Source organism: Chrysemys picta, chromosome 8 (genome assembly GCF_011386835.1).
Source record: "Chrysemys picta bellii isolate R12L10 chromosome 8, ASM1138683v2, whole genome shotgun sequence".
Lineage (NCBI taxonomy): Eukaryota > Metazoa > Chordata > Testudines > Emydidae > Chrysemys > Chrysemys picta.
In genome coordinates this window covers 29,785,741-29,798,205 of record NC_088798.1, presented here as the reverse complement: position 1 = coordinate 29,798,205, position 12,465 = coordinate 29,785,741, and the positions used below count along the sequence as shown (strand labels likewise).

The following is a 12,465-nucleotide window of genomic DNA, read 5'->3' as shown; positions in this document are numbered from 1 at the left end:
CACCTCTGAAGGAGCCAGTGATAATCTGGTTCTTATCTATTCAGTCACATCACTCCGTTTCCTCACTAAGTCTGCTCCCTTGAACAGTAATTCACCTCCAAACCAACACTTGAATAGATTCATGTGAGCCCTACCCCTAAAATCTCATCACTGGAAAACCTGAGAAAGCAGCAGCAAAGAACTTTTGAAGTTCCATCACAGTATGAAAATGCTGACGAGACATGAAAAAAAAATATTTTTTCATTATGTCATCGCTGGTTTAAACCTTTTTTTCAAGGATTCAACACAGAAATAATTTTCAGTCTATTAGAGTTGACAAGCAATAACTCACTTTTGTGGTTTTCAAACTCCTCAACTTTGCTTTAGCTTTATAATCATCCACCCTAACCGACTCTTGCCTAGTATAATTAGGGCCCCCTGAATTCCATGATCCCACAGCTATGGAATTCACCCTTTGCTACAGAAATTTAAGCTTTCATTTATGGATGGTGTTTGAGTTAGGCACCCTTTTCTTTAGTATTTTTTTATAAATCTCAATAAAATACATAAGTGCTAGTGGGTTTTTTTTATTTATGATTGAAAAAATCCCCTTCCAAATATGGATGAATATAAATTGGAGCAATGTTGTCTTCCTGACTAAGAACTGTCTCATTCACCTCAATGGGCTGATGTATTGCAGTAATCCCTAAGGGCCTCAGTGATGGACCAGGACCCCATTGCGTTAGACACTGTACAAACATAGAACAAAAAGATGGACCCTCCCCCAAAGAGGCTGTTGACTTGAAACATAAATATGACAATATAAGTAAATGTCATCATCTTTAACCATTCCATTGCTGGTCATTTTAATGGAAATTGAGCTAATGTGCTTATTGCACAATCGTAAGTCATCTCCCTTGACTTTCCAAATACCCCATGTCTTCAGTTTCAAAAACCTCCATCCTCATCTCTGCCAGCTTATTGAAAATTTAGGGCTAGAATACAGTAAGCAGAATTTAATAGCAAAATAAGTAATGGAAGATGTACTGTAATTATGTATTATTTATTTTCATACTTAATTAAACAAAGCCTAAATTTTTGAATTTGGATTTTGCTGTGAAATTTGGATCTGGTACACGATGCCTTGCATACAGACCTCTGATGTTAATGGTATCACTTTAGCAATCCTGGAAATTCACCATGGAAGAGATTTCCATAACTGTAGGAGAAAGTGACCAGTCACACTATTGATTGGATACCCTCCGATTGTGATTCATGATGCACTTCCATGCAATTTGTAGGGATTAGTGCTTGCCATTATTTTTGGCTGGAAATTTTGAAAATGAAGTGGCATAAAAATAATCCTACATAATGCTGAAAGATTCTTTTATTTCAGGACTATACGTTGCTTTGTCAGCACTTAGGTGTTTTACAAGATTGGCTAGGAGGCATAGTTGAAATCAAACATGAATATGAATTCATTCACTTCTTAATTCTTCATTAAAAGGAAATGGTAGTGACTGGTTCCAACACCTTAAGAGAGAGAATCCTATCATTACTCTGCACATTTAACTTCCATTAAAGTCAGTAGGACTTCTGTGTGCTGAACTGTAACTAGACCACCATCTAGGATCTGATGTTACAAATGCCAGCTACTGAGTATAGTACTTACTACTGTGGAACTACACCTGATATTAAGCACTATGGGTCTGATTCTGCACTATAGCACTCAATCACAAAACTTCCCATTGGGACCTATGTGTCATAGTAAGACCCAGATACTGTACTTCTGCGCCCATGAGGAGCTGTATTGAAGTCAGGGGACTCATGAGGGTGCAGGAGTTTGTCCTCATGAAGTCATTGGGGCCTGAATGTTTGCAGGATTGGCCCCTAATTATTTGTGACTTTTGTAGTATTTCTCAACATCTGAAGGAAGCTTTCACAGTTTTTAGGTGCACAGTAAACTCAAGCATTTATTAGAAACATACATGAGGAAAATATACAAGAATTATTGTTATTACACCATTCCCATTAAACCAAGTTATTATTTTCAATTTGCATCTGTAGTACCATTTAGAAGATAATGTACAATTATTATGTTGTTTGATGTACCAAACAATGATTTGGTTCATCATATAAAATGTAATATGCTATGCAGTTGTTTAATGATTAATTACAGTTTATAATTATTGGAGGAAAGACTATTGAAACAAACCACCAATTTTCCTAGGTTGGGAACATATCAGATTGACTCTGGAATTATTGACTTTGTGACTTTCGTTGGTTGTGTAGAAGCTCTTGGGAGTCTTTGTGTAGGTATCTAGAAGTAACTTTCTATGTCAGTATAAAAACAGAAGAAATAAGTTGGTTTCAAGCTGTAACTATTGTAACTACTTCCACAGGCAGTAGAATTCTGTGCAGTGGTGTAACTTGCGAATAATTGAAAAACAATTATCAGCAAACTCTCCAATGGTCTCCACCTAATATACAATAAGTTCAGTAGTTGCTTTAGCTAAACAGGGACATCTGTTTCCTAATACTGCTCCGCTGTCAATTTGAAGTAGCAGCAGTTCAATTAATTTAATTAAGGAGTGTTTTTGTTAATAACTTAACCAACTGGCTAAACTGTTGGTGTAGTAGGCTAGCAATGTTTGCCTGAAACACACTACCCTAGTAGCAAATGATTATGTTGAGAAAGGTTTAAGTGGCTTCTGCTGACTCAAGTAGCAGGTTGCTCATTATCCCACCTGGATGTAAGGTAGGCGATAGTAAATATTTAGAGAGAAGGTCGATGGGGGGTGAGCTGAGCAGTTCTGAGGTAGGAACCTTAGTGGGGAGGTTTATGTTCACACATCTTTATAAAGATTCTGGCTACTAAGTGCAATGTTCTAGGAATTGTTGGCAGTTGGTTTTGTTGTAATGGTGGCATCCATAGATCAGATCTTTATGCCCTATGAAGAAAAATTAATTCTTTTTATAGCATTATACCATTCATTGTCCTTAGACCAATAAGAGCAATTACTCATTATTTCATTAATTCATAAGTTGCATAGCACATAGGTGCTATACAAAAGACAAAATAAAACGAAAAAGAAATCTTTAAAAATTAGAAGCCAAACAGGCCCAAATACACATCCAACCGCACCGAACAAATCTGGAACAAGGATCACGAAGAGATGTAAATAGGCATTAGTATTTTTATAAGGGGAAAATAGGGATTCCAGCTATCAAAACACTTTATTTTAAAGCAAATGTAATCAGTGTCTGAAATAGGGTATAGAAAGAGCTTCACATTACAATTAAAAAAGCAATGTACCATAACGTCAAAATATTTTACTTGTCCACCTTTTATGAAGAAATGTAGTTGACTCTTTCCCTTGTGTAGCCCCAGGGTAATTTTCTATGCATGGTGCATCTCCTAACTTCAGTTATTCAAAAAGGAAAGAATAGGAAACAGTTCCTCCAGATGTAACAAGATGCGGAAACTCCAGGCTTTTTTTAGTTATATTTTTGGAACTCTCCCTCAACAAGAATGCCAGGTCAAGCTCTGTGTGTCTGTCTGCTCTTTTTTTATTCTTGGAAGTGAAATTCACTCAAATGCCTTGTCTATGCTAGAGAAATTTGGCATGCTAACCAGTGCTTGTGTGATGCCTGCCATTTTGGCTGACTCATCAGGGTGTGAACTGGGGACTTAAAGAGCTAAAAATATGAGCTGCTACAGCATGAACTATAGAGCCAAGGGCCTATAGCAGCCAGTGTAACAGACTCACATCCTCCTCTGATCAGGCACAGAGGGGAACCTGTAACATACACTCACCAGTGGGTCATGGTTGGTCCCTGTAGCATGCCTGTAATGCACCATATGTCCACACCTACAAATGTTCCTAACAGTCCACAGGCAACTGCATTAGCTCTAGACTTGCTTTAGGCAAGGTTAAACACCCTGTTGACCTCCACCATGCCAACCTCTACCTGCACAATGCTAGGGTGTATGAGGGTTGCTATAATTGTGATCCTGACTGCACACAGTTTTCTTTCTACTGTGTCACAGTGCACCGGTCGCTACTTAAATGGCCTTCTTGGTCTACTCTCTTCATTTCATGGGGGTTACATTTGCTGGAAACCTACTACCTGAACAATTAGCACTGTACGGGGGCTTGACCTCTTGTCCTACTATTCCCCTGTACTCCCAGAAAGCCTTTTGAGGTCTCCCTGAATCCACTATCTGCATTCTACTCCAGTAAAGACAATTGATCTGTCATTGACTGATGTCCCTAGTCAGTGTTGGCTTCCCTGCCAGTGAAGTTATCCTTCTATTTCAAAGGGAACTGATAATCATTTTTCCTAAGATTTAACATTTTTATTCTGAATTTTAATCATAATAAAATTATGCACAAGGGGTTCATAAAAACCAATGGGAAGTTATGTGGATAGTACTGTGCACAAACCATCTTTACATTTCCTGCACAGGTTGTTTATTGCTGTCTCAGCCACAGTAATAATCCTGGTGCTATCCTTCATCTCTCCCCCGATTTTAAATAATTTTGAACAGCATCAAGCAGTACAGTCAGAGCTATTTAATGTATTTTACCCAGTGCACAAGCTGAGTAATTGGGTTGCGTGCAGGAGATCTTGGGGTGAGTTGGGGTCTTGGTGTAGGGAGTGGTGATGGAATCCTTCCCTCAGGCCATTCCATAACTGGTAATGCAGAGTTAGGGCTTGCAGTAGCCTCTGGATTCACCCCAACCCTCAATTTCTCACCCTGCATACTGGGAAGCAGAGGCAGTGAGCCCCACCAGTGAAAAACTGTGTGACACATGGGGGACTGCCTGTATAAAGTCCTAACATCTTGCCACTCACCTGCCTCTGCTGTGAAAGGGTATTGATTCTGCTACAGCCATGGCCCTCTTCACCTGCATGGAGATGGGAATTTGATTTGCTCTTAAAGGTGGAGGCCTGAATTAGACCCCATTCCCATGCAACCTCATTGAAGTAGAAGTGATGGCATGCAGTGCAGCACAAGCCAGTGCAGAATTTGGCCTAGAGTTCTCCCCATAATTTGAGCTCAGATGAAACACTGTTTTTGCTCTCAAAAGTTAATAAGTACAACGTAAAAGGAAAGGGATCTGTTTTAGGGACAAAGCTGTTACCTAGCTCAAACATGGTACTGTGCCTAATATTGTTACAATTATTTATGATCAAATCTATTTGCAAAGGTTACATCGGATCATAAAACAGTATATGAATTTATTTGGTAAAAATCAAAATGTTTTTTCTTTGAAAGGAGTTATATCAGTTCAAAAATATGAATGTAAAGAATCAAATAATGTGCTACCAATGATTTCTATGAGAAGTTCATACTTGGGAAGTCAAACAAGTCTTCAACCATGTCTGTGGTGTTTCTATTTCTTCGTCTTTCTTTTCTATGGGTTATTATTATTACTTAGTTTCTTATAACTGTCTGAATTGCCTCAAATGATACATACATTGTTTGGGATGTAAACGTTTGAATTAGTATGCCATGTTTTTAATTTAGTAAATTAACTGTTTTCTCTTTTTTTGAAATACATTGTGTTTCCTTGGTTTTAGACTTTGAAATGGATTCTTCTTCCTGTAATAAAAAATAATTTATTTAAGTTATGCACCAAACTGAGAGTTACAAGCTTTATGTGTAACATAATTTTAACCATGAGTCTCCAATTGGGAGCCCGATTGGGAAAAAGCACACTGTATTTTTAGTTTTGAGCTTTGCTTTCAAAATGAGAAGGTTTTGTAATCAGAAAATCAGCTGGGTGGCTGAAGGAGGGCTAGTCAGATTATGACCTGCAGCACAATGATTGGTCTGCTCTTACTTTAACTATTTGGTTTTTGTCCCTCCAGGGTCCCCCAGGTCCTCCAGGTTTACCTGGTCTGTCGGGGAAGAGAGGTCCAAGGGTGAGTAGAAGGGCTATATTTTTCTATAGCTGTATACTGGACATTGATAGTAAAACCAAACTTTGTATCATCATTTGATTGTGGAGTGTATTCATATACTAGTCAGCAAGGAAGATGTTGCTCTTTAATCTCAGCATATAATGGGCTAAAACAAAGTAAGACAAGACAGATAAAACAACATGTATTTTACAATAAATACCTAGAGGAGGTATTCTGAGTAAATGTGTCCACAAACTGCTATTTAGTTTGCAGTATAACTGTTATGCTGCTACTTGTAGCATTGTTTTTTTAGTTTTTCAGTGTTGCCATCTGTAGCTGAGAAGGTCAGGTTCATTTGCTTTTTGGAATGATGGGGAGTGGGCTTCCCAGAATAGTGCATTCCACAGCTACAGACTGGAAAACAATGAAAGTGAAATTATCCACTGCTGGCTAGAAAGAAAATTGCTCTAAGAATCTGCTTTAGTTTCTTGGTTAACAGCAGCTCAATAAAAGCATAATTTCTGTGTCTGTAGCTTCTTCAAGTAACTTTTACCATAGCTAATACATCTTGATATATATATATATATAGTGTGTGTGTGTGTGTATGTGTGTGTGCGCGCGCATATATACTATAAAATGTTGAAGCCCTCTGGAAATGGCTGGGGAAGAATCAGGAATTTCTCACTGAAGGAAATCTGGGATTTTGGGCACCTGGAGAGGGTAGTTAAGGATTTGTGGGCTGGATGATCTAGAAGGCTGGGCAGGCTGGAGGGGAGTGGGTAGTCATGGGTTTAGGAATGGAGTGTGGTGTCTGGCAGGGTTGATAGATGAGACGTAGGATTTCTAGGATGGGTAGAAGTATTTGGCAGATGGTATGACAGATCAGCTGATGTGAGGGAGGTATCTTAGGGAGGCGGGTTTACTTGTGCTAGTGCTTGTGAACGAACATTTGAGTACGCCATTGTTTTGTAGCTTGTTGAAAACAAAATTTGCATGTTGTACAGCTTTATGCTCCTTAATGCTGTCTCACATTTGAAATGGGTGGCTGGAAAGGGGGATATCACCAGCTAATTGAATTAGGTTTAAGAAGAAAGGATTTAGAGCAAGTGATGATCTTTTCCCATCGGTATAGACATTTCTTTCTCCATAGACTCAAAAAGGGGGAAATGAGCTAAGGCTTTTTCCTTTCATTAGAAGGCACTAGTTTCTCCTCCCAAGTTTAGGTGAGCTGCAACCATACTGCATGAGCAAGTTATACAGCTGGTCTCTAAATACAGGGGGGGGAAAAGATAACTTCCTCTCTTGCCTGGGTAAAAATTAGAACAACAGAACATTGCACTAATTTGTGGGGTGGAGGGAAGTATTTAAATACTGTTCATGAATCATCACCACTTGCCCGTCTTTGTCCTTCCCCAGCCCGCTCTGTCCCTTCACTTCCACACAAGAAGTATTCCTAGTTCTGGGGAGGAACAAAAAAATAAAAATGGAACTGAATTGGATTTGTTTAGTCTGGAGAAGAGAAGACTGAGAGGGGACATGATAACAGTTTTCAAGTACATAAAAGTTTGTTACAACGAGGAGGGAGAAGAATTGTTCTTCTTAACCTCAGAGGATAGGACAAGAAGCAATAGGCTTAAATTGCAGCAAGAGAGGTTTAGGTTGGAAATTAGGAAAAACTTCCTAACTACCAGGGTGGTTAAACACTGGAATAAATTGCCTAGGGAGGTTGTGGAATCTCCATCATTGGAAATTTTTAAGAGCAGGTTAGACAAACACCTGTCAGGGATGGTCTAGATAATTAGTCCTGCCATGAGTGAAGGGGACTGGACTAGATGACCTCTCGAGGTCCCTTCCAGTCCTATGATTTTATCTGCACATTTACTGGAGAGAGAAAAAGAGGAAGAAGAGAGAGGGTAAAATGTTGTATGCTAAGGCAATTCAATGAGGATAACCTCAGTCTTGATTCCTTATAAAGAGAGAGCCCAAATAAACCACATGTTAAAAATGTAAAACCATCCTGTCACATGGCCAGTCAGAAAGCCCATCAGACTTGCTTGATTCCCTCTGATACCATTATAAAAGTAGAGGTAGGAGTCAGGATCCTTTATATCTCTTGAAGCTGTCTCTTTCAGATGCCTATTTCTTAACCTCTGATGGATGCAGTGCATTCTGGGGCACAAAGCTCCACAGTGTGAAATTTGTGAATTCAATGTGGAGTTGAACATGCAAAAAAGCAAAATGGGAAGTGGGGGAGCTTAGATTAGAGAGGGGCGGCTAGCGTCTGGAGACAGCCTAGGTTGAGAAGGGCCAGTTTGATTTATTAGTAACTGTGATTTAAATAGAATTTTAAAAGCATACTTAAATGTTGCCGCAAAGACTAGTCCAGGTGATGGGCTAAGGGCCAGGAAAACTTCATTTTTGAAAAGTCATTGTTGCACTTTAGCTCTTATAGTGCCCATAAATATTAGAATACCAGCAAGTGTTGGTTGTTATTTTTTACATTGAAAAGTAGGTCCGAGGCCCTACTTTTGTGTGCTAAACTTGAGGCTGACGTGAGGCTTTTATGGGCAAGATATAACATGAACTCCCCAAAATAGAGGTTTTTATTAGAAAATTATATAGGTAGAATATACATTATACACAGATGTGGTATGACAGTCAGGTGGGTTATCTGAGCCTAGACCCACTGAAAACTTTGGCCTCCCAGTGAAAGAAAGCCCTTCATCGCCCTCCTGAGCAGACATGGAGCCTGTCACGTGACCTTCACCCAGGGCTTTCTTCTGTCCCTTGAGTCATCTTTAGTCATACTGAGACGTGCCTTGAGCTGTTGAATAGAGGCACCTGGGATCTAAGGAACTCTCTTCTTTCCGTGGCAGCACTCAGCTATTAGCAGTCAGCTGTGTGCTGCTCTACTTGCTGCACAGTGATTGTTGTTTCAGTGACTCCTTCCCACTACTCCCAGCTGCGTGAGGATCCTCCTGCCTCAGGCCCTAGTCTTCCCCAGGATTCCCGTGCTTCACTCCTTCAGCCCTTAATTGTGCCTGGGTCCGACGGTCTCAGTAGTGACACCTTAGTTAAGAGTGATACATTTCCCTCAGGAGCTTGATTTTAACCACTTTTAACTTTATTAGAAAAGTTCCTTTCTGTATAAAATTTCTCACATGGGACCTCTGCACAGAGGAGATGTAAAAAAAAAATTTTTTGAGTGTCTCAGCCAAGCTGAGTCTGAGTTAGGGCACGTCAAGAAAAAAAGTGAGTTTTCAGGATTTGAAACAAATAATTTTTGTTGGTCACCCATATCTCCAGAATGACTTGTTTTATACTGTTTTATCTGAGATGTATGTTAATCCTCAGTGAGGTGGAATTCCTAGGGCAACTTTTATTGAGCAGAATACCACTGTGCTCTCCCTTGTTGTTGTGGCATTTCCTCGACCCTGGCAAAACAAACCAACAAAGCTCTAAAAACTTTCTGAGCCATTTCCCCACTGTAATTATATTGGCACCTTAAGTAGCGGGTTTCCTCTTTCTTGTAAATCCCTGAGAGAGACCCGAAAGCTGCCTGTGTGCACATTAATCTCTCAAAGGGGGCTGGGATCAGCATTTCCATTTAGTTACATCAACATGGTTATTCGCTGGAGGAAGCATTAAACTGTGAGGCTCTCAGTGTTAATGTGCGGTATAATTGGTAAACGCTGAGTTGTGAGGGAAAAGTATGATGTCTGTCTCAACAGTTCATTGAATTTGTATTTTATGTTTTGAGAGAGTTAAAACAGATTCTTATTATTTCTGGTACCTTTGATAAACTCTTTGGGTGAAATTCTGGCCCCCCTTGAAGTCAATGAAAGTTTTGCCATTGACACCAGTGGGGACAGGATTTTATCCTTCAGGTTCTTCCATGTGTCATAGATGAATAGCTGCTGACAATCATTGTGATGACCATTTCCCCCAGTGCCCAATTCTACAAGGACTGGCTTCAATGAGAGTTGAAAGTGCTCCGGACCTTGCAGGATCAGATACCCAGTGTTGAAACCTTTTAACTTCTAGTGTGGATGGCCTGGAAACATGTTTTGTCCCATAGCAGGAAATATTATAGATCCCATGTTCCACCAGTCCTGTTGTTGACAATCACTGTCAGCAGTGGTTTGTTTTCCAAGCACAGATGGGTCAATTTAGCCATATACTCCTGATGTTCTTTGCATGGAACTCTCATTGAAGTTAATGGATGTTGATCATATAAAAGTTAACTTTGACTCTCAAAAATGTCAGCATTGGGCCATTGATCTGGAGAATTAATTGTTATAATTCCTAACTGCATGAACTTTATATACTGTACATAGGGATTACCTCAGTAATGTGATGTTTAGGATTTCCTTTTATCCCAAACATCGTATGATATTCTATGGCTGAAAAGTCATCATCACAATGAGCTTGCTCTAATATGCATGTCCTGAATTACCTGGGATCCCAGTAAAAAGTTAATGACTGAGACTGTCAAAGGAGTCTATGGGAGTTAGGTGCTCAATTCCCATTTAATCTCAGTGGGAAATGGACACTGATTCCCTTAGGCTCCTTTGAAAATCCTTGCCAATGATTTTAGATGGAACAGTGATCCTTGAGGATGATTCTCTGTACAATATTTCCACAAAGTAATGAACATTGTTTGGTGTAGTTCTGAATAACCCCGCTCTTTCTCATTTTTATAGGGTATTCCAGGCCCACATGGGAATCCAGGTTTGCCAGGGCTGCCTGGTCAAAAGGTGAGCTAACTTAATCACACTGCCATAAGCATTATTTGAACTTCCGGATGTGTAACTTTTTGGAAGTCCTAGAGTTTGCTTCCAATAATAGTAGTGATTAATTTTATTTGGTTTACAAATGGAGAGCACAGCTATAAACAGTTTTTAAGGAAATGTAACCAATAAAACTTAAACCAAGATCAAAAGAAAAATAGCCAATTTCACAGGACAAAATGGTGCATGTGGAATGATGGCCTGGAAGCCTTTACTCATGTGAGTATTCCTTGCTTTCCAAAGGATTTTAATTGAAGTCAATCCAACTACTTGGGTGAGTCAGAATTATTCAAGTGAGGCATTTGCAGGATTGGACATTTAATCCCTGCAGTAACCTTTTGCTTTGGTCAAAAAAAAAAAATAGGCCAAGTCACTCTCCATAAATACTTCTATTTGCTGTCAAGATTTCACCTGTTTGATGACATTTAACTACTCTAACTTTCAGAGTTTGTAGATTAAATGATAGAATAAGAACTGTGGAACCTAGATTTGATATTGCAAATTTAAGAAAAAATATTCAGCCATAAACTCAATTAAAAACTTTCAAACCTGGGTTACAAAGGCCACTTAAATACCAGCAGGCAGATTTGTGCAGTTGCAAAATGCCTTCAATTCATATTTAGTTTTATCAATTTGGATAGATATGTTAGGAAAAAACAACATGATGATTTGTTTTAGTGTGATTCCTTATGACAGGAATCTGACCTGTAGTGACAGGTGTTAAAAACTGCTCTAGGCCATGAAAATATATCAAATAAAGCTTGTGATGTTTGACATTGTAAAACAAAGTGGCTTTGTGTTTTCTATGTGCCCTTTTGTTAGTATCTAATTTTATTACAACCATTAAACGTAGTGATTTCTATAACTCGGTTTTACAATAATTATGCAAACTGGGCAATAGAGAAGTGTAGACCACTGTTACTTGAAATAAGTGTAGCCACTACTCACAGGATTTATTTCATAATATATATTTCCTTTCATTGAGTCATACCAAGATTCTGAGCATTTATCTACTCTGTAGTTGAGTTCATGATTTTTAAAAATGAAGTAATTGATAAAAATTAATGTATTTTCTAGGCTTAGCTATGAAAGCTACATTTTCTTGTTGGTCACAATTTATTATTGTTAATACTGTATCATTATTTTATGCAGAGGGGGCTAGAGCTCCACACAACTGCAGTTTTACTGTTAAATTACAGTATCATAATATTTTAATTAAATAGAAGTAAGCCAGATCCTCACCAAGTGTAACTGGAGAAGCTCTGCTGAGGTCAATTGACCTATGCTGGTATACACTAACTGAGATTGAAGCCACTTGGGTTTAATCTTAGAACACACAAGATCTAATGTAATCATTTTCTGGCAGTAACATCACAATGGGTTTTATTCTCCCCTCAAGGTACATGTGTATCTCCTATCTACATTGAAGAGTTACACATGTGCTTCAAGAGTGGAATTGAATACATTTATAGCTTCCTAGATTGTCGCTGATGGCTTTAAACTGAAGGTCAGGTTCTGTCCCTGTATGTGTGCCAGCAGCTTCCATTGACATGTATATAGTTTAGGGTCCTTAGCATGTAACCTTAGATACTTGGCCTAGGGGTATAAGGTTGACATGTGGTTTAAAATCACCAAAGCATGCATAAGTTTTTGGCAATTTTCCTAGCTATCATAAACAAGAACTATTTAAAAAAAACTGAGTCTGTGGATTTTGGCACTGTTATAGCTGCATTGTAATGCTAAATAGATTAAATACTTATATATTTTATTTTACCTTCACAAG

The 12,465-nt window shown here is 38.8% G+C and overlaps 1 protein-coding gene across 5 annotated transcripts in view; it reads left to right on the top strand.

Annotated features, from left to right (window-relative positions):
- The window catches only part of COL24A1 (collagen type XXIV alpha 1 chain), a 234,615-nt gene that overhangs the window by 31,286 nt on the left and 190,864 nt on the right, over window positions 1–12,465 (top strand). For all 5 annotated transcript variants that reach the window (XM_065554165.1, XM_065554163.1, XM_065554162.1 and 2 more), the window contains exons 4-5: window positions 5,860–5,913; window positions 10,596–10,649. In XM_065554165.1, coding sequence (XP_065410237.1) covers window positions 5,860–5,913; window positions 10,596–10,649 — 108 coding nt within the window. The remainder of the gene's footprint in view (window positions 1–5,859; window positions 5,914–10,595; window positions 10,650–12,465) is intronic.